Source organism: Prionailurus bengalensis, chromosome A1 (genome assembly GCF_016509475.1).
Source record: "Prionailurus bengalensis isolate Pbe53 chromosome A1, Fcat_Pben_1.1_paternal_pri, whole genome shotgun sequence".
Classification (NCBI taxonomy): Eukaryota; Metazoa; Chordata; class Mammalia; order Carnivora; family Felidae; genus Prionailurus; species Prionailurus bengalensis.
In genome coordinates, this window is record NC_057343.1 from 80744822 (window position 1) to 80767750 (window position 22929).

General features: G+C 49.0%; 1 protein-coding gene across 3 annotated transcripts in view; it reads right to left on the minus strand.

Moving 5' to 3' along the window:
- Nucleotides 1–19458, minus strand: part of CARS2 (cysteinyl-tRNA synthetase 2, mitochondrial) — a 44853-nt gene extending 25395 nt beyond the window's left edge. Inside the window, exons 1-7 of one of the 3 annotated variants that reach the window (XM_043579726.1) lie at nt 19173–19458; nt 18865–18915; nt 13593–13710; nt 6473–6544; nt 6250–6355; nt 3771–3854; nt 1493–1622 (exon numbers count right to left, since the gene is read on the minus strand). In XM_043579726.1, the coding sequence (XP_043435661.1) occupies nt 1493–1622; nt 3771–3854; nt 6250–6355; nt 6473–6544; nt 13593–13710; nt 18865–18915; nt 19173–19384 (773 nt within the window). In that variant the 5' untranslated portion in view covers nt 19385–19458. The remainder of the gene's footprint in view (nt 1–1492; nt 1623–3770; nt 3855–6249; nt 6356–6472; nt 6545–13592; nt 13711–18864; nt 18916–19172) is intronic. The other 2 variants (XM_043578381.1, XM_043578952.1) reach the window with 2 other exon arrangements.
- Nucleotides 19459–22929: the final 3471 nt, after the last annotated feature.

Below are 22929 nucleotides of genomic sequence, written 5' to 3' on the forward strand. Positions count from 1 at the left end.
TAAAATACATAAAGAACTAAACAACTCAGGGATGCCTGGGTTGCTCAGTCTGTTAAGCGTCTGACTCCTGATCTCAGTTCAAGTCTTCATCTCAGGATCATAAGTTCAGGCCCTGTGTTGGGCTCCATGCTGGGTGTGAAGTCTACTTGAAAGAGGGAGGGAGGGAGGGAGGGAGGGAGGGAGGGAGGGAGGGAGGGAGGGAGGAAAAAGTATGGATACAAATCAACACAAAACCACCCAAATAATCCAATGAAAAATGGGCCAAAGTGAACAGCCATTTCTCCAAAGAAGACATCCAAATGGCCAACAGACACATGAAAAGATGCTCAACATCATTCATCATCAGGGAAATACAAATCAAAACTATGAGATTACCTCACACCTGTCAGAATGGCTAAAATCATCAATACAACAAACAACCAGTGTTGGCGAGAAGGTGGAGAAAAAGGGACCCTCACGTGCTGTTGGTGGGAATGCAAACTGGTGCAGCCACTGTGGAAAATAGTATGGAGGCTCCTCAAAAAGTTAAAAATAGACCTACCCTTGGATCCAGTCATCAGACTTCTGGGTATTTACCCCCAAAATACAAAAACGCTAATTCAAAAAGATACATGCACTCCTATGTTTATTCAGCATTATTCATAAGAGGTAAACTATGGAAGCAGCCCTAGTGTGCATCAATAGATGAATGGATAAGGAAAGTGTTTTGTACATAGATACATACATATGTACACCCATACATATATATATACTCATACGTACAGACACACACACACACGACAGAATAGTATTCAGCCAATGAATAAATCTTGCCATTTGCAACAATATGGATGGATCTAGACAGCGTAATAGCTAGCAAAATATGTCAGAGAAAGACAAAAATACCTATGATCTCACTCATGTGTGGAATTTAAGAAACAAAATGAACAAAGGAGAAGAGACAAACCCAGAAAGACTCTTAACCCTATAGAGACTTGATGGTCACCAGAGGGGAGGTGGGCGGGGGATGGGGTTATAGGGGGTGCGGATTAAGAGTACATTCATAGTGATGAACACTGAATAAAGTACGAAATTGTTGAATCACCACGTTGTGCACCTGAAACTAACAGAACACGGCATGTTAACTATACCGGAACTAAGATAAAAAAAAATGAAAGAGAAAAAAAGGAGAAAATCAAGAGGAAGGTGGTCTAGTGCCCTGTCCCTGAGGGGCCTGCCCCAAACCCACAGCAGAGGAAAGACAAAGGGGCACCTGGAAGTGTCCAGTGTGTGACAGGAAATCCAGAACTGACCTGTACGGCTGGCTTTTCCACTAAAAAGAACAGGTGCTAAGACTGGACGGGGTTTGGTTTCCCTTCTTATGGCTGGTCCCTTCCTCTGGAGCCCAGAGCTTTCCTCCCAAGCCCCGGAATGGTCCCCACTGTCCACACCCACACCCTGTGCCAGCCAGGTTGGGCACTGTGTGAGCCAGCACGGCAACACAAAACCTTACCTTGAGATGGTGGAACATTCGATGTGCCAGCCAGGTCTCCCGTTTCCCCAAGGAGAGGCCCAAAATACCTCCCGGGGTTTAGCTGCCTTCCACAGGGCAAAGTCGCTGGGGTGCCGCTTGTCAGAATCAACTGCCAACAGATCAAGTGACCGCTCAGGGGCGAGAATCTACAACAGGCAAACCCACACAGCACCTCCACCAGACGGAGGCAGGAGGCACATCCCAAAGATGTTGTGCCTTCCTATCAGTGACCTCACATCTCTCATTCACGGGTCTCTCTCCCTGGTGGCCACTGGAAGGACTACCCAACGCTTTTATCTAAAATATGCCAGACTGTGAGGTCTCACTGCAGAGCTAAGGCCAGCTCCCACCAAGCAGAATGAGTCGGGATTTCAAATAAACACTGAGGCTTCTTCCCAGGGGGGCACTGGGCTGAGCTCTCTCTGCCTTATTCTTGTTGTGAGAAAGCTGTACTTGCCAGCAAATGAGTTTCAGGGTAACTTTTCCCCCCAAAAGAGAATTATATAGAGAAAAATAACAACAACAAAAACCGCACACCAAAAACCAGAATATCCATCACATTGGAGGGGCAAGAAAACCCCAAAGAGGAGGGTCAGGAGATAACACGAGGTTGTATGATGAGCCACCACTGGGCTCTCTCTCTGTTCTAAAACGTGAAGCGGCCAAGATTCCCTCTGACAGGTGAGTGGATAAACCGTGTTGTATCCAGACAGTGGAATATTACTTGACACTAAAAAGAAATGAGCTATCAAGCCATGAAGAGACGTGGAAGGTAGTTGAGTCCCCTGTCCCCAAGGGGCTCTGCCCTTGCCCACATCCTGGTGGGGCCTAGTGACTTAAACGCACATTTTCGTTTAAATGTGTATTGAGTGAAAAAAGCAAGTCTGAAAAGGTCACAGACTGTATGATTTCAACTTTATGGCATTCTTGAGAAGGCGGAACTATGCAGATGATAAAAGATCCTTGGTTGCCAGGGGTCAGGAGGGATAGAAGACGGACAGGTGGAGCATGGGGAGGGGTCTGAGGGCAGGGAGGTGGCCCCGTGTGATAACACAATGGTGGATACGTGTCATTACACATGTGCCCAACTCCAAAGAATGTACGACACCAGGAGTGAACCCTGATGTTAAACCATGGGCTCTGGGTGATGATGTGTAACACAGGTCCACTATGACAAACGTCCTATTCTGGTGGGTGACACTGATAATGGGGAAGGCTGTGCACGAGTAGGGGCAGGGGAATGTGGGAAATCTCTGTTCCTTCCCCTCGGTTTTGCTGTGAGTCTATAAGTGCCCCCCAAAATAAAGTCTATCAAAACACAAAAGCGTTGCTGATGCTAGAACATGTGTCTCAGAAGCTCGTCCTCTGACTCCAGGGGGCACACCGCATATGAACACGTGTGGCCAGTCCAGCGGTCCTCGGTTCTGGCCTTTCAGAAGGGGAGCAGGATACTACTAAGAGTAACAGACACCATTTCTGAGGAGTCAAATAATACTGTCAGTAATTAAATTTAAATGGAATTGTTTATAGAGCAGAGGATAATGCCTGAAGACAGAAATGACTTGGACAGTTTGTCTTTTGAGATTTTGCTTGTTTTTATTTGGTGCTTTTAAATAGTGTCCTTTTAAAATTATTTTATTTTTATTTTATTTTTTTTAGTTTGTTCATTTTGAGAGAGAGAGCAGGGGAGGGGCTGAGAGAGAGGAGAGAGAGACTCCCAAGAAGGCTCCGTGCCATCGGCACAGAGCCCAGCGCGGGGCTCGATCCCACGAACTGTGAGATCATGACCTGAGCCAAAATCAAGAGCGGATGCTTAAGCAACTGAGCCACCCAGGCACCCCTAAAATTATTTTAAATTTACTTCTCTATACACATTTCTTCTCCACAAAAATAGCTTCATTCTAACAGTCACTGGAACAGAAGGGACTGCAGGAAGAGATTAAAATCCCCTAGGAACGTACTATATGGTAAAATACCTATGGGGATGTAACGTATGGCCAAGTACACGTGGAACCGAACACACCAGCAAGGCGGAGGAGAGTGGGGAGATGGGACACCGTGAAAGTGTGCTCTCTGGGGAAGGGCTGGGGGAGACTCACGACTTGCCGTGTGAACCTCATACTCCACAAATTTCCTCTCTTAGAAAATAGGGACTTAAATGCACAGCACGGCTGGGATGGACGGTCTGGCGCCATCACCATGGCCGAGCACAGGGGAGGGGGAGGCTGATCACAGGGGAGGGGGGGTGTCCACCCACCTGGCTCTGCGGTGGGACTGGGGACCGCACCCACGAGCTTGCCGTACCTGTCTCCTCTTGACCGCAGATCGAAGTAGACGTTGCCTGTTTTACAAAGGTAATTAGAAATTCATCATTTCTCAGTCTTAAGTATCAGCATCTACACGGGCTTGGGAGCTGACCGGTAATTAGGACTCAAACTCAGAATCTGGCATCCGGCCTTCACATGGCCCTTTGTTCTGTCTCTAACTCAGAATTCATGCCACCACCACTATTTCGTAAAAGCACGCATTTGCACACATCACGAACATCCAGAGTGGGTGTGAAAACCCAAGTGTAAGATCTACGTCAAACGAGATGGTTCTTTTTCAAGAGAGGGGAAAGGGAGTGTTATCGCGGCCTGCGTTCAGCTCTGGGCTCTGCGGCTACAAAAAACCCGTCTTGACCCAGATATGTCTACGACCATCTCTTCACTTGGAGCCCAAACACCTCCACACTCGAGCACCCTGATGGACGAGGGGGAAGCGGGTGCTGGAGCACCTCCCCAACCCCCCCGCAGGAAGGAGCCCCGTGCTGAGCAGCCGGGACTGTGACATCAGATCTCTATCCTGACTAGGGGTGGGGCTGGGGTGGGGAAGGACTTGGCACAAGGCCCCGGGTGGCTGGGCGCTGCCCCGGCCTGTCCTCTTCTCCCAGAGCTCATATCGGAGCCCAAGCTACGCCGGGGGTAAGTGGGGACACTGGGAGCTGCTGTCCACCACGTCAGAACGTCAACACGCTCTCAAAAAGGAGACAATTCTCCTCACCTTCGCTCATGTTACCGATTTGCTGAACTGTTTCCTCAAAGAGTTCAAAATTCAAATTACAACCGAGATTTTACGGAACTGTTGAAAAGTTCAAATTAATGGAGTTTGAGTTAACGTCAATTTACTTTGACTTCATTACATTTACGCTGTCATTATTAAAAACTGACAATAAAGCATAGTAATAAAATGATAAAGCGCGTTCGGATGAGCGCCTCTGCCCCTCGTGAGGGTTGCCCTCCGGGTGATGCGTCCCACTCCACGTCACAGGGTGGCAACAGGGAAACAATTCTTGTATTTTCTGGAGCAAACTCCAGTTCAGTCCCCTAAGCCCCTTAAAAACAAGTTCTTCCTGGAAACAAAATCTAAATAAGGTAAAGGAAAAACAAAACCAAAAACGCATGCTCTTGTGTACGCAGAGGTTACCGAGAGAGGCAGCGCACGGTCCGGGGACCTGGGGGACCCGGGGCCCCTCACGTGGGTCTGTGCTCCCAGCAAGACCCCTGCAAGAAGGATGCTTCCGGCCAGTAAGTCCAGTGACCTGCAGAAGCTGTGTCCACCCTCAGGCCTTACAGTCTGTGACTTAACTTGTTATTTACTTGCAACAAGCGTCGCAATACCCGTTTCTCCCAGCCCCAGGCTGGGCGTGCTGGTGGGTCATTCATTAACAGCACAAGGTTCCTGTGGCCCCAGAAGTGACAAAAAGTGACAAAACACAAGGGCATGACCAGCAAGTTCAGGCAGCACGTGCCCGGCTACCAACCACACAGCACCGGCACCAGAACAGGGCCGAAGTCCGCTTTCCACCACGAGAGGTGAAGCAGCGTCCTGGGAGAAAGAAAGCTTTGGCTGCGGGGTCCAGGACAGGTGGGACTTGGATCAGGAAGGACCGGGGGGAGGGGGAGGGGGTGCAGCTGAGAGTGAAGGACATCCCAGAGACAGAAATGCCAGGAGAAAAGTTCCCAGGACAGGAGACTTCGGCCAGAGGGACACACACACACACACAGCCAGAGGAAGGGGCCCCCAGGATTCGGTGTGGCTGACCAGTGGTAACACAGACAGAAGGCACAGTCCCGGGCAGTGGGCGGCCAGCAGGGGACCAGGCTGGGGGAGGCAGGGACAAATGCAGGGCGTGAATATGCGGAGGACAGGATGCGGTAGGGACTGTCCAGCACCTCGGTGGGATAACGACCCGGGTTACGCGGGGTGCTCTCTTACTCAGAGGTGCACGTGGGAGGGTCAGGATGTCCACAGCCCGATTTCGCTGGCCCCTTAAACATACACCCGCACACAGAGAAAAATGTCAGAGGGCTAGTCTTTAACAAAATGTGCAACTTTAAGGGTACGGCTTTCGTCCCCAGCTTTTTGTCATGGAAAATTGCAACCACGCTAAAAGAAGGGCTCGTTAAGAACACCTGTACGCCTGCCACCCGGCCGCGGTAACTGCTTTATCTAGGTGAGCTCTCCAGATGTTCATGTCTTCCTGTGACCACGGAAAATACTTTAAAAAAGCACGGATTCGACAGCTTCACCAAGAGGTACAATAACCATAAGAAAATCTCACGTTTCACACAGGAATCACCTCAAGAAAGACAGTAAACCATCCGGCTTACTCCAGGAAGTCGTTCACACGCGTCCAGTTCCTCCAAACCCTACAGGCGCTTCCCCAATGATCAGTTCAAGCAGCATAACCCTACCTTGTGCTGTCGAATAAGCATGCCCGTTAGCAATTATTCCTTCGATGAAAGAAATGATGTGAGGAATATTTTCAGTTACCCTCAAGTACACCGTCGGGGGGAGAACCTGACGGAAGGCAAAGGAGAAGTGACTTTCGGCGGGTGAAAAGTGGAGGTCCACCGTGCTGGCTTTCACCGCTCATGGCACCCCCTTGTGGTGAGAGGACTCAACAACACGCTTTACCTTCAAGGCTGCCATGTCTTGTTTAAAATTCTCTTCGTAAAGATTGGCCAGAGAAGCAGGTGACACGTTCATCTGCAGAGAGACAGGCGAGCTGGTCAGCAGGTGGAGCCCCACGCGGCTGGCCTCAGTTCACCATGGCCAGCTCACAGAGGGGCTCTCAGTGTCAGGTCTCCAAGTCCTTGTAGTCACTTAGCTAGTCACGAAGGCTCATTACAGACCCCGTGTTCTGGTTAGAGAGAAAAAAGGAATAAACAATGTGACGATTTCTGTTACGTAATTCAAACCCAGAAACACACACAAAAGCCTCCACTTTTCTAGGGCAAGGGCAAGGGCAAGGGCAAGCTACTTCAATCTATTCTACATAATAAGCAGAAACTTGGGTTCCTATCTTATCCCTTACCCCTCAGGGGGCAAAAGAAAACAAGTCAAAAATACATGAAAGAGGAACTCGGGGAAGTATTTTGAAAGTAACACAGCACCTGAACACAGGGCAGTGGGCGGGCAGTGTTCCACCCAAGGGCGGGTGGGCAGGCCGGCCCCGGAGACAGACGTGGAATTCTGCGCTCAGGGCATCTGGGGACGCGCACCTGCAGCCCCAGCTTCTCAGAGGGCGCTGGCACACAAAACCAGGCTCCCAAAGTATTTTTTACTTTTCGGCATCAGCAGAAAAAAACACTCGGGGACCAAAAGCAGGACACGGCACCGGACACTGTTGGGCATGTGAAGGCAGCGGGAGCTGCTCCCTCCCTCAACTGGCCTCTGCAGCCCCGGCTCCTCCCCAGCCCCTGGCCCCAGACCAGGGCTCCGTTTCCCACTTCCTGGACAGTAAGAAACTTTCCCAAGTGAGATGCCCCCTCCAACCCCATCACTCTGCAGCCATGGTCTTCCCTGCCCAGGGCCCCAGACAGGTAATCATCCTAGAAATTTTCACCAACAGACAGGTACTGAATAAATAAACCTGGCGAACAAAGGGGCGGTTCAGCTGTGTGGCCGTGGGGAAGGCAATGAACCCTGTGCCTCAGGCTTTCTTTGCAACACAGAGATGACCCCCAAGTTTGCCACGAGGATTCGGTGCGGCTGTGAAGACAACGGTGTGAATGGACAATGCTGGTTAACACCTCTGTTGAAGACAAACCCCCAGCACCCCCCAACACGTATCTGCAACTCCCTCCTGAAATGTACCGCCCTGCCTTGAACCTGCAGCCTGCACACGATACCACCACCACCTGGACCTGTCCCCTGACTGCCTCCCATCACACACCCACACTCAGAGCCCCTCCCCAGGCCCCTCGTCACGCTGTCTTCTGCTGGGACACACGTCACATCACACACATGCAGGTTCATTTCTGAGCTACAGCCCTGGACTTGAGACAGCCGGGCAGAGGGCACATGCACATACCCTTGCTGGCTACTGTCCACAGTTCCCATGGAGGGTGCGTCAGTGTCTGCAGGGCCAGCCCCAACCGTGCAGGGGACTCACCTCTGGACGCGTCAACATGACAGCTAACAGATGCTTTTTCGTAACTGTAACATGTATTTCCCTCCTCTGAGGGGGCGTGAACATCTCATGTGTTTAGGAAACATTCACAGGGAACGTATGGCCACCACACCCGTTTCTCTTCTTACCGATTTGTAGGAAGTATTTTTACATGAAAGAAATTAGCCTTTTATCTCTGATGTGAATTTCAATTATTTTCACAGTCTTTCAACACTATGGCTATCTTAGGTCATGTAGAAAAAATTTTTATATTTAGCAATCCTTTATATTTCTCCATCTTTGGGGCACCTGGGTGGCTCAGTCGGTTGAGCGTCCGACTTTGGCTCAGGTCATGATCTCGCAGTTCATGAGTTTGAGCCCCGCATCGGGCTCTGAGCTGTCAGCACAGAGCCTGGAGCCTGCTTCGGATTCTGTGTCTCCCCCTCTCTGCCCCTTTTCCGCTCATGCTCTGTCTCTCTCAAAAAATGAATAAACGTTAAAAAAAATTGTATTTCTCAATCTTTTCCCACAAATGGCTCCTGGGTTTGGAAACAAATTTAGGAAAGCCTTCCCCAGTAGGAGGCTATAAAAACGGCCCCCAAGTTCCTTTAGTAATTTGGGGTTCCATTTCTTTTATATTAAGTCTCCAATCTGCCCTAGATTTGGTTGAGGCACACATTCAACTGGGGTTTATTTTTCTCCCAGATGCTTACCTGTCAACATTTTCTACCGGATAATTCCTCTCTTACCCACTGATGTGAAGAGCCATCGTTACCATAAGACAAATTTCCATTATTTACTGTGTCTACATCCAACTTTCTAACGTGTCCCGTTATCTGCTCATTGTATCTGTACAATGACCTTTAATTCCTACAACCTTGACAGCGACAAAAAGCAGACTGGTGAATGCTCGGGGGCAGGGTGACACGGAGGGAGGATGGCCAGGGGCAGAGGAGACTTTCAGGGTGATGGATGGATGGAGACATGCGTCTGCACATGGGAGACGGGCTCACAGGTGCACACATGTCACCGTGCTGTGGGCCTCGTGTGCACTAAATGCAATTGATCGTAGGTCTGTTTGACCTCAAAACTGTGCCAGAAAAGGGAAAGATTATGAAAACAAAAAATTTTCCATAGCTTTAAAAGTATGTTTTAATATCGGGTCGGACTACTCCCTCCTTAATACTCTTCTTTTACAGAACTTTCCTGCTACTCCTGCTTTTGTGCCGTCCTGTGTGAACTTTAGAATCCGGGTCTCTAGTTCAGAAAAAGGGGAATAGTAAGAACACATGCATGTGCACACACATGCACACACACGCATGGCTGCAGACACATGCACACGCACAGATGCACATGGCTGCACACATGCATGCACGCAGCTGCACACACGCACAATGCGCACAACAGCACACACGCACACGGCTGCACACATGCATGCACGCAGCTGCACACACACGCACAATGCGCACAGCAGCACACACACGCACACGGCTGCACACATGCATGCACGCAGCTGCACACACATGCACAATGCGCACAACAGCACACACGCACACGGCTGCACACATGCATGCACGTAGCTGCACACACACGCACACAGCAGCACATGCACACACACGGCTGCACGTATACGTTCAAGGCCGCACACATGCACATGTGCACACAGCAGCACACACACGCACAGCTGCACACACATGCACACGCACACATGCGCACAGCTGCACATACATGCACACGCACACATGCGCACGGCTGCACACATTCACACTCACGCACATGGCCACACACACGCTCCTGTAACGACCTAGCAAGTACCACACTGCAAACACGCAACCCCTCTTCCGCCTGTGGCTTCTCCAGCTCACACGCACGAGCCCAGAGGGCATGGTTCGGAAATGTTGAGTGACAGCGAATTGTAAGGGGAATATCAATCCATTGCCGGCTTTGCAGGGAGGAGCGGAATCATATTCTAAAAGTAAAGTTTTTAAATTTGATTTTTAGGCAGCTGGTCATCCCACTACCATCGGGCTGGCACTGCTCCCCCCCCCCCCCCCCCCCCCGCCAGCAAACCATAGGACGCAGGTGCCGAAACGGCGTCTTAGTCCCGTGATTTCAGATTCCTGTCCAGCTCGCCCTGACCATCATAAACCATTTCAAGCTGGTTCTCCCCCTGGCAAGGGCCCCACTGCTCGGGCCTTGGCACTCACGCTGAGCGTCCAGCCTTCCTCCCAGAAAGAAGAGCAACAGGGGCCGGTGTTCTTGAGGCACAGAAAGAATACCTTTGGCTCGAATCTCTATGCCACATTCATTACGAGTTTTCTTACAAATGGTGACTATGCAGATGTATCATCTTCCTCTGGAAATTCTCACCCCAGAAACCCGTCTGTGGTTTTTATCCCCGACAAACTGTAACACTGAGCCAAAAATTAAAGTCAAGGGAGTGATTCAGAAAAGCATAATGTTATAATTTAAAATATTTTTAAAAGTGCTGGAGCAGATGGCACGAAGAATACCGCCGTCACTTAAAAAGCTTGCACTGGATAAAAGACGGCCTTTTTTGCGAGATGCTAAAAAACAAATAGATGTTTTCATAACCATGCTTTGGATACGTGCTTTATCATCCTACAGATATATCTTGAAGAGATCTACCCAGTGCCACATTAGCATCCTATGACGGGACGAGTATGGAAATTCTCAGGGGTCAAAAATTAAGCGCTCTCTGCATACAGAATCTTTCAGCCAATTCTACCAGCCTGTTCATAGTGTAAGTAGAAGATGATTTTTCTGTTGTTGTTTTTGGTTTGAGACAGAGAGAGAGAGAGTGAGCACACGCGGGAGAGGAGCAGAGACAGAAGGAGGGGGAGGGGGGGAGGGAGGGAGGGAGAGAGAGAGAGAGAAAGAGAGAGAGAGAAACCCAAGCAGGCTCTGCATGGTCAGCACAGAGCCTGACATGGGGCTTGATCCCACGAACCATGAGATCATGACTTGAGCTGAGATCAAGAGTCAGACACTTAACCGAATGAGGCATGCCTGTGCCCTTAAGTATAACACAATTCTTTGACACGCGCTGCCTCCTCATGGTATCTGTGAAATCCTCTAACTTCCCTCTAGCTGCGTTTACCCCTGCTGCTGCCCCTCCTGGGACATGTGTCCCGTCACCCACTTGGCTAACCAACCCCCACCCCTTCCCCCGGGGCCCTCCAGAGCCTGACCGTCTTCACCCAGGCCTTTCAGGTCGAGGTTTCCACCCCCGATTTTGCAGATTCACAGCAGAGCCTGATTCATCAAGTTCATGGACCCATTTGGGCTGTCAGGTGCCCACTGAGGGTAAGGATGGAGGAAACACTCACGGCGTCACCTTCCTCCTTACTTACTTACTTCCTCCTCCTTACTTACGAGGCATTTCCAAACGCCTCGTGCTGCCGTGTTCCAAGTACGTGCTCACGACGTCAGAGACCACGGATTTCTGGGTGCCGTCTCCATTCTGAACACAGGCCTTCCTGCTCAGCCCCTGTGGGGTCAGCCTTCCCAGTGCCTGCCCAGGCCAGCCTCCGCTCCTAGCACATTCCAGACAACAGCACAGCTCCCTGCCCCCCGCCCCTCCCCAGGCCAGCTCAAAAGCTTCACTCTAGAATCAGAAGGCTGTGCCCCCAGCGAGGTGGCTGAGCACACACTCAAGTCACACAGTCCTGGGGAAGCCACTCCAAGCCCCTCCTCCTGTGGGGTCAGCCAGCTGTCACAGAGCGGTACCTGCCCGGGGACCCCTCGCCCCTGCCTTCCCTGCTGTCCTCTCACATCTGCCCCTCACTGCAGCTCCCGAGGAAGGGATGGCTCCCCGCGTCTGCATGGCCTTGGCTGGACCAGGGGGACACCTGACCCCAGCGGCAGAGACAGAATGGAACCCACCAGGGCACCAGGGACGGTGACCCAGGCCGGCCTGCCGGCTCTCCGCTCCCAGCCTGCGGTATCGTCTTTCTGTCACCGAACGTGCAGCCGGTGTCCCGGGACTCAACCCTGTTCTGACACTAACTGCGGGTCAGCGGGCTAACCTCCTCCAGGGAGTCATTTCTGAATTCCGGGGCGGTTTGATGGATTTCCTTGTGGTCCCCCATCCTGGCTAGAAGATGAGCCATGTGACACACGAGCATCCCTCTGTGGGATCGTCCACCTCACAGGGGACACAAGCTCCGTGCAGCCAGGAAGGGTCTCCCTCACCTTCGTGGGCACAAAGCCAGACGGAGGTCTGACCCCTGGTGGGTCGATACACCCTCAGGCACAGTTCTGGAAATGGAGATTGAGTCTACCGTAGGGGAACACGGCACACCGGCTAAGCTGCCCACTGGCCAACCCAGCTGTGCCGAGGGACGCAAGGAAACACATTTAAAGCCGGAGCCCAAGTTCAGTGCCGCTGGTAAACGCTCTGAGTGGCCCAACTCTTAGAAGAAAAGCCTTATCAAAGAACCCACTCCTCCTTCAACCAGAAATTCCACTTTGGGAAAAGTATTTAGTGAAACAAGACATTATGGAAAAAAGACATTCACAGTAGCCCTATCTTTAACAGCTATAAACGACGCAGCCCAGACGGGGAGCTGCTGCATAGCCCCCTGCATGGAATGCTGTCGAGTTGTTAAAAAGGCAAATTGGGGGGCGCCCGGCTGGCTCAGTCAGAGGAGCGTGCGACTCTTAATTTCAGGGTCGTGACATCGAGCCCCATGTCAGGTGTAGAGATTTCTTAAGTAAATAAAAGTTACAAAAAAAAAAAAAAAGGCAAGTTGTGAGAAACAGGGAGATGTGGTTTCTAGAAAATAAGTTTGACTATGGAAGCACTTCAGAGTCCAAAACTAAGAACGGTAAATAAATTATGATACGTCCATGTGATGGAATGTTACGAGGCTATTCAAAAATGCTCGAGAATATTTAAGAACGTGAAGAAAATTCTCAAAATACACTAAGTGGAGGAAGCAGACTATAAAACATTATAAGCTGGTTTCCTAAAGAAAAAAAATAGCACATACAGTGTTCAGTACATACATCCATCTTCTAAAACAACAGGAATGTCACATGCTCTGTGTAGGTTTTTGCACAGATTGGACCGTTTAACAATCCTTTACAGATCTTTAGAGATAATTGTTAAAGTTGCTAATTATGACAAGCAGAAGAGACAAACCTTTGAAAGCCGACTTTTAAAAACTTAACTATAATATTTAACTTCAACCCCTCAGTTAAAACTTCCCCCCAAAAAATTTCCCCTAAATACCGTATGAGTTGTAAGTGTGTATGTGTGAGTTCGCCTCACACATAACAGGTGGGAAAATTCAGCCTCCCATGAGCTCAGTTTCTCTAGCCCAAAGTGGGCCTTGACTTCCCTCTGCACAGGAGGCTGGGGGGCCGAGGGGCCAGGAAAAGGATGAGGTTCCAGCAGGAGACCGGGACAGAGCGAGACTCGGCATCAAAGGCTTTGGCGAACAGAATCGAACAGGCCTCTTTTACCGGGACAGGGATTCCTCTGAGAACCTGTCAGCACATCCTCGCTGGGTCACACACGGACAGTGAGACATAAAACACACGTGTGCAACAGCCACGGCACTGCCACGCAGGGATCAGAACACTCACACGATCAACATGGTCGTCGTCGACGCTTACCTCACCGGCTCTTTTGATGATTTTATCATCCACGTCCGTGATTCCCATCACCATGATGATGTTGCATCCGAAAACCCTCGTGAGGATCCTTCGAATGATATCGAATCTAACATATGAGCTGCAAGGAAATAAGTATTAGGGCGTCTTTAATGCAGAAAATCACTGCTGTGATCTTTAAAACGGAGCGCCTTACATTTTAACAGGCTGCCACAGAGCAGTCGCGTGTGTGACAGTACGGACAGCTCACGTGCAGCCAGGAGAAGGGCCCACGCGGGTCCTCGCGAGAAACTAACAAAGGCATCCCCTCAATGTCAGGTGCAGTATTAGCACTTTTAACGTTGGAGCTGGTAAGTGCGCTTACATCCATTGGATTGTATAAAAATTCACCGCTGATACAATGGCTCTAGCTGGTTAAAATACAGAGAGCTGTTACCATCCCAGTTCACGGTTCTAGAGTAACTGTAATGTTTCGCTATGGCAAAACAGCAGTAACAACAAATCGAGGCAAGTACAATGAAAGCTGTACGATGTCACTCCTAAAGAACGTGTAAAACTATCATAGAATATTAACACATCGGCTTATCCGTGGGCTACACTGGGGCAACTCAAACTTATAAAACCAAAAGGGTTCAAGAGCCATTTAAAATGTCAAGAATCTGGAGGTGCCCAGTGGCTCAGTCAGTTGAATGTCCAACTCTTGATTTGGGCTCAGGTCATGATGTCACATTTTGGGAGTTCGAGCCCCGCGTCAGGCTCTGTGCTGACAGCATGGAGCCTGCTTGGGATTCTCTCTCTCTCCCCCCCTCTCTCTGCCCCTCCCTAGCTTGCGCTCACGCTCTCTCTCAAAAAAATATATAAACATAAAAAAAATTTTAAATGTCAAGAATCTGGCTTCACACTCTGGAAAACAGTATGGCGTTTCCTCAAAAAAATGAAAATAGAACTACCTTACGACCCAGCAATTGCACTACTAGGTATTTACCCAAGGGTTACAGGAGTCCTGTTTTGAAGGGACACATGCACCCCCATGTTTATAGCAGCACCATCAACAATAGCCAAAGTATGGAAAGAGCCCAAATGTCCATCAATGGATGAATGGATAAAGAAGATGTGGTATATATATACAATGGAGTATTACTCGGCAATCAAAATGAATGGAAATCTTGCCATTTGCAACTACGTGGATGGAACTGGAGGGCATTATGATAAGTGAACTTGGTCAAAGACAATATCATATGACTTTACTCACATGTGGAATTTAAGATATAAAACAGATGAACATGGGGAAAGGGAAGGAAAAATACGATAAAGACAGGGAAGGGGACAAAACATAAGAAACTTAAATTCACAGGCACCTGGGTGGCTCAGTCAGTTGAACGTCTGACTTTGGGTCAGGTCACGATCTCATGGATTGTGGGTTTCAGCCCCGTGTCGGGCTCTGTGCTGACAGCTCAAAGCCTGGAGCCTGCTTCGGATTCTGTGTCTCTCTCTCTCTCTCTGCCCCTCCCCCCAGCTCACACTCAGTCTCTCTCTCAAAAATAAACATTAAAAAAATGAGAGAAAGACACTTAAATACAGAGAACAAACTGAGGGTTACTGGAGGGGAGGTGGGTAGGGGGACGGGCTAAATGGGTAAGGGGCATTCAGGAAGACACTTGCTGGGATGAGCACTGGGTATTATAAGTAGGGGATGAATCACTGGAATCTACTCCTGAAATCATTATTGCACTAAACGCCAACTAACTTGGATATAAATTGCAAAAAGAATCTGGCTTCTCATAAAAGCAACCTTAAAGCTCAAGGTCAGGTAGTCTCACGCTCATCTGTCATCCGCACAACCTCTCTAAGTTCCGAACATCCTTTTCCCTCGAAGACGAGCCCTGTTATCACACCCCTTCAGCTTGCCACACCCCCACTCCCCGAACGCAGCTTGGGTGACAAAGCGATGTCAGAAACTCCTTGCCAAGATATTTAATCATTTGAAGGCTTGAACTGCTTACTCAGAAACTGGGCAAAATCCCACCACCCCATGGGGCTGTTGGACGTGATCCTGAGGCCTGTGCAGCACGAGTTCCTACAGGCGTCACCATGCCCTTCCTGCGGCTTGAGCAGGGAAAGACCCTACAAGCAGTGAGATTTCAGAGAAAAAGTAAGAAGCACAAAGTAAAAAGAGTCACATGCTTGGCCCTGAGGAGTTTAAGGGCTTCATGGCACTGAGGCCACAGGTGCATGACTCCCCCAGGGGCCACTCCATGTCCACGATGTCAGCCCCTTCCCGGCATGTCCCCGTCTGTAGCTGGGGGATCACAGCACCATCATCCGGTGCCGTTAGGGCGTTACAGTGGCTGGTGTTTGCAGAGCATTTAGAGCAGAGCCTGGCACACAGCAAGAGCAGGTGTTGTGTCTGTTAACTACACGTCTTTCTTTTTCTTTTTTAAGTAAGCTCTACACCCAAGGTGGGGCTTGAACTCACAACCCTGAGATCAAGAGTCGCAAACACATACTGACTGAGCCAGCCAGGTGGCCGGTACACGTCTTTTTCAGTAGAGGCCAGTGTGGCTACCTGGGGAGGAAGGTGGGGAGATGTGAGCCTGGACGGTAAGTCGGGACAGGCTTATAGAACTGCAGAGACGACCTCAGGACTTCGAACTTTACCTTAGGGGCAGAGGAGCCAGGCCAGCCCCTCCCTGCCTGTACGACCTCATATCTTGTAGTTCTTAGATTTTCCACCCCCAGGGACATCCTGAAGGACTCCTGAAGAATGGGTTCTGTCTCCCAGCCCAGCCTTCCCTAGCGGTTATCCTTGAGGGGAGTGGGGGGGGGGGCGAGACTGACGAATGGGGCGCTGGGGAGGCTTCTAGGCTGTCGGTAACGTCTCCAAGAGCCATGAACACTTCATTCCGCTGTACGCTTAACATTTGTACTCTTCTGTATTTGTAAGGGCAAGTACAAATTATAATCAAGAGGCTTGGTTCTCCTAGCTGAAAATAAGGAAACAGGCTCTCCCCCCACCGCCCCTTTCTTTCAGAAATTCCTCAGTCCTTCTAAAATGGATGTAAGGAGCACCTGGGTGGGTCGGTTGGTCACGCATCTGACTCTTCATTTGGGTTCAGGTCATGATCCCAAGGTGGTGGGATTGAGCCCCGTGCCAGGGTCTGCGTTGAGTGTGGAGACTGCTTAAGATTCTGTCCCTCCCTCTGCCCACTCCCAGGCACACGTGTGCTCTAAAATTTAAAAAAAAAAAAAAAAAAAAAAAAAAAAAGGGGCGCCTGGGTGGCGCAGTCGGTTAAGCGTCCGACTTCAGCCAGGTCACGATCTTGCGGTCCGTGAGTTCGAGCCCCGCGTCGGGCTCTGGGCTGATGGCCCAGAGCCTGGAGCCTGTTTCCGATTCTGGGTCTCCCTCTCTCTCTGCCCCTCCCCCGTTCATGCTCTGTCTCTCTCTGTCCCAAAAATAAATAAACGTTGAAAAAAAAATTAAAAAAAAAAAAATTTAAAAAAAAAAAAAATAAAAAAAAAAAAAAAAAAAAAAAAAGGTTTGTTTTAACTTTTATGAAATGTTTTATGTAGATGGCTTTAATGGCTAAGGAAGCCTCTGTTGAGTCCCACGACCAGAAAACTCTCAAGGACCCGAGAGCCACCTTTTTTTTTTTTTTTTAAGTTTCAGATATTATTATTTTTAAATGTTTCCTTTTTTTTGAGAGAGCGTGCATGAGCAGGGGAGGGGCAGAGAGAGGGGCAGAAGATCTGAAATGGGCTCCATGCTGACAGCAGTGAGCCTGATGTGGGGCTTGAACTCACAAACTGCAAGATCTTGACCTGAGCGAAAGTCGGACGCTCAACTGACTGAACCACCCAGGCGCTCTGAGTTTCAGGTATTTATTAATCAGTGTAAACCCCAACACGACACACTAACGTGATCTCGTGCATGCAGAGGGGAAAGGTTTCCTGGGCAAGTGGAAAATTGTGCGGATGGCTTCTAGAAGACCTTCGGTCTAAGCAGCTTTATAGTGAAACATTTCCTTTCTTCAGTTTGCGGCATCAACGCTCAGTAAACAGAACTTGTATTGATCACTGGGACCCCGTTTGTTTGCTAACATCCATCAGAGCTAAGAGCCACCCTTCTGAAATAAAGTCATCAAAGAAGGAAGGGGGATGGGCCAGACATGTCATCTGGCTGCACGTCACAAACCCCACCTGATCTCACAAGTGTCACCCACCTGGCTCTATGAGATTGAGAGTTCTGTCTTTGCAATCCTGTTAGCGGGCTGCCTGTGACCACGTCCCGTGATGATTTAATGTTACTCAACAATAAACTTTGCTTTCTCTTCTGCCTTTGTGGAGAGGTTTTTCCAGGTTGGGAAGAGTTGTTGTTTTTTAATACTTCCCCAACATATTTCATACTTCAATAAAGAGGTCAAGATATGCTTTTTACAAGTAACGCTGTTAGCGCACAGTGAAGGAAGAAAGGATTCCCACACCACTGATGTTAACAAAACACAAAAAATGCTCCAAACTTCCTGGGTGATACATGATTTTCTAAAAAGTGTAATGAGTACAGGTAGCTTTCCACTTTTAGTCTAGGTCTGAAACACAACAAGTTTAAAACACGAATGAGAGAACATAGAAAGTATTAGGAAAAGTGCAATTCTGACAAAGGTAGGCAGGAGTGCAGCTGATGGTTAGCAGGTTGAGAAAGCGAGTACCTGGGAGATCTGAGACACCAGGCTCCAGGCTTCCTGAATGTGTGACCTCGGGGAAGTTCCTCACACTAACTGTGAAGTCCCCACCACGCGTCACACTTCAGGCACTCTGCAAGCAGCACTGTATGGGCGTTATTTCAAAAAATTGTGCAGGTTGAAAAAAGACGCATACAATTATCGTCCCCATCGCAAAGATAAAGAAAGCAGGACTCAAGGTAATAAAGTGGCTTGTCCAAAGTTGGAAAGAAGATAGTGGGGCCAGAAATAACTCACCAGCTGACTCCTAACCCCTGGAATGGCCTCATCGCATTAAACATCTAATTCCAAAACAGGTCATTTATCACTGCTCCTCATTGCCTCCCTCAGTTTCCTCACCTGTGAAATGGGCATGAGCGCTTAGAACTACTACAAGAACGAAATGAGAGACTGTTAACAGGTGTGCTTCCCACAGCACCAGGACTATATTCGGTATTAAGCTGCCACTTGAGAAATGGAAAAAACCTGCAAAAGGCTCTTTCTTTCCAAAATAAAGGGTCGCTTGAAGCGTGAAAAATCAAACTGGGGTCACTCACCAAGCATGGCCAAGGTGTGCATGATCATAGACAGTTGGTCCACAGCTATACCTAGGAACACAGTTACAATCCATCACGTGAATCATACTTGCAAGAAAGGACACCACATTCTCAGGGTATCATAGAACCACGTTTGGGGATTCCCAGCCCAAGCCTGTCAAGTACCCGTGACTACAGCACAGTGTCTCCAATTGTGCCGCCACGCACTTGTCACTTACTGAATGCTTTCCACCTGAGAACCTTCCGACGCACAGTCCTTCCCGCCCCTGGTCCCCAGCACCCCGGTCCCCCTGGTCCCCGGCGGCTACCAGGAGGCGGCGTCCGCGCTGCCCACGATCAAGGGGTCCTTCCTCCGGGTAAGGCTGTTGTACACCTTGACGCCCGTGTCGTGGCCCGCCGGCTGCAGCCAGCCCTGCCCGCGCGTCCCCGACGCCGCCCGCTCCGGACCGGGCCAGGCCCCCAGGCCCAGCGCCGCCCGCAGAAGCTGGGGCCCCACGCCCGCCCCGCACGCTCGCAGCATGGCCTGCCGGCGCGCGGCTCGGAGCCTGGGGACCTGCGGCCGCGGGACAGGCTCGCCACGCCCACTCCGGGAGGGACTCGCACTGGGGCCGCCCACCCGGAAGAGGGCCTCTAGATCCCGCCTACCCCGGAAAAGGCTTTCCGTGAGCTGTCCAACCCAGAACGGCGGACGCCCAGGCCCCGCCCAACCCGGAAAAGGATCTGACCACGCCACGCCCATCCCGGAAGGGGTCGCAGCCCTGCCCGCCCATTCCGGAAGATGACCTGCCTCGGCCTTGTCAACCCCCGAAGACGGGGTCGGGAAGCGGCCGCGGCGCCTCCCACAGGCCTGTGTGGCGCCTGCTGTGGCGCTGGGGGCGGGGCGCGGCGCGGGCGCGGGAGGAGGTAGGAAGAGGCGCTCCTTCGCGTCCGGAGGAGAGGGCCCTTCTTCTCCCTGGAGCCCGTCGTGCGGGCTGTGCGCTAACGAATTAGGGCCGGTGCCCACCTCCCGCCCGTGCCGGAGTTCACCGTGCGGGCACCCGCCTCCGGCTTCTCGCCGGTTCAGGAAGCACGTCTCACCCCAACACAACACGCAGCACGTCTGCACCCCAACACAGCACGTTTGTGCCCCAGCGCACACACAGCAAACACATCACCTCAACACAGAACGTCTGCACCCCAACACAGCAACGTATGATCCCAATGTGCACAAGCCACGTGTGCACCCCAGCACAGCATATTGATACCCCAAGACGCACACAGCACGTCTCCACTTAACAGCACAAGGCACACTTGCACCCCAAGATAGGATTCTGTCTCCGGATGCAAGACCAAAGCTTGGAAACCGCCCCATTCATCAAGTGCCAGTAGTGGGAAGTGTCTACTTGGGATTCATTAAGGTTAAACATTCTATATCATCTCCTCTCGAGAACAAAAACAATCTGAATTGCGGTTTCAGTGGGACTTTTAAAAGGCGATTCATTTGAAGTCGCTTTCATATTGTCTTGACAAAAGTACCCTTACTGATGTCTTGCAAAACAATGTCTCAAAAAAGAGAAAGAGAAAGGAAAGAAATCCCCTTTGTTTTTACATTCCTCAAAACCGCACAGAGGTCCCTAAGTTTTTTTTTTCTTTTCTTTTCTTTCCTTTTTTTGGTTTGTTTTGGTCATTCAGTTGAAGGGAAAATTCTTAACCAGAGACAAAATGGTATGTTCCTTATTTTTTTTCTTTCTTTCAAGATCCCTGAAGTCTAATTCTGCAATTCTGCTTCAAGCTAAATTGTAGTCCAACGTCAACTCTGTTCTAATGCATAGTGCTGAAGCGTTAGAACCTGTGGTTGAGAATTAGGCGACTTCTCCCTCAGTGCTAAGCACAGGCTCCCTGACTCCTCAAAGTCCTACTGGCACGTTATCCCTCCCTTGCTCTCTGCATCCCTATTTTGGTTCCTTTGTTACTGTCTCTTATTTGTAGTACAATGTGTATATTTTTCTGAGTACTTGAGATTGTAAATTTTTTTGAACTCTCTCACTGTAAGCAGATTAAATTCAGCAAAGGGTTGCTGAATTACTCTGTGAAATCCACCTGTTGTGCCTGTGGGAGGAAATCTGTGCAGTAAAATATCTGCTAGGGAAATCTCTGGTCCAGATATTAGATGTGCCGGTAAAAGAGGAAAATGAACAAAAGGCAATCTGTGACAACACACAGAGTTCACGGGAAAGGCTAGAAGTTTTAAAAACAGATTTCATGACACTGAAGACCAAATCCTGCACATGAATCTGTATAGCTGGCATGTTTGAATTGGCCATAGAAAAGTCATGGCTTTGAAATGAACAATGGGATCTTCTGTCTTCAGAAAACCGGTCGTGTAATATGTTCAGCCCTAACTAGCAGCAATTCTATTTTTTCTTAAGTCTTCTGGAAATCATCAAAACTATGATAAGCATAACCCTCTATTTAATGATACAGAATAATTAAAATATGATTAATTATGAATAATTAAAATACAACTCCTTTTGCAGGTTGAATATTCAGGTATAGTAAAAATGACTGGGAAGATTAGCAAATATATTCCCAAAAAAGAGAATCCTGTTAATTTGGAGGGACTCGTCCTCACGCTGGGTCAGAACAAAGAAGTATATTAGAATTAATGATTTCAGGGGCACCTGCGTGGCTCAGCGGGTTAAGCGTCCTACTCTTGATTTCGGCTCAGATCATGATCTCATGGTTCATGGGTTTGGGCTTTGCAGTGTGGAGGCTGCTTGGGATTCTCCCTCTCTCCCTCTCTTTCTGCCCTTCTCCTGCTTGCTCGCTTTCTCTCTCTCAAAGAAAAAAAAAAAAAGAAATAATAATAATGATCTCAAAGTATCTTGAACGCCATTTCCTAGTCCTTCATGACAACCAAAAATGTAGTTCTCAGTAATACCTTTGCTTTCAAGGCCAAGTCTTGCAAACCCAAAGTAGGGTAGATAAGGTAGCACAGTGTTTAAGGTATTTCAAGTTTGAAATAAATGTGTTAGCATGTATTTTTTAAGCACCTGAAAAGAAACAAACAAAAACTGTATGTTCACTTCTGATTTTATTCTCCCATGAGTTTGAGTATCACCAGTTAAACTAGAAATATAATTCAGAAAAAAAATTTAATATCCATCTTGCAACACACCCCAAAGAGCAGAACTAAAACAGCCAGGGTTCTTCGATGTATTTTCAGAATTACTTTTCCTTAGTAGTATATTTAAAATGCACGATCATAGTTACGTTTTAGCCATTGGTCTTCTAACCTTGTTCAGAAAACTGTTAAGTCATTGTTATGTTTTTTTAAGAACTTTATAAAGCTAGTAAAATATTTTCTGGCTTTTTAGCCCACAGGGTAAACTATCTTATAGAATGTAAGCTCCTTAGTCACTGCTGTATCCCCAGGGCCTAAGCAGTAGCTAGCACCTGGTTGGCACTCACGAAATATTTCTTGTTGAATGATTAAGATAACCTTTTGTTTCTGTGTCTGTGAAGACCATGGAAACATGAAAGGAATCATTATTCAGATAATATCGTGATTTTTAAAAAAGATAACCTAGTTCAGGGGCGCCTGGATGGCGCAGTGCGTTAAACTTCCGACTTGGGCTCAGGTCTCATGGTTTCTGAGTTTGAGCCCCCAACAGGCTCTGTGCTGACAGCTCAGAGCCTGGAACCTGCTTTGGATTATATGTCTTCTCTTTCTACTCCTCCCCCGCTCCCCCCTCCCCCTCTCCCTGTCTCTCAAAAATAAATAAACATTAAAAAAAATTTTTTTTTGAGGCGCCTGGGTGGCGCAGTCGGTTAAGCGTCCGACTTCAGCCAGGTCACGATCTCGCGGTCCGGGAGTTCGAGCCCAGCGTCGGGCTCTGGGCTGATGGCTCAGAGCCTGGAGCCTGTTTCCAATTCTGTGTCTCCCTCTCTCTCTGCCCCTCCCCCGTTCATGCTCTGTCTCTCTCTGTCCCAAAAATAAATAAACGTTGAAAAAAAAAATTAAAAAAAAAAAAAAAAGAAGAAAAAAAAATTTTTTTTAAGATACCCTAGTTCAAACTGGCTTAT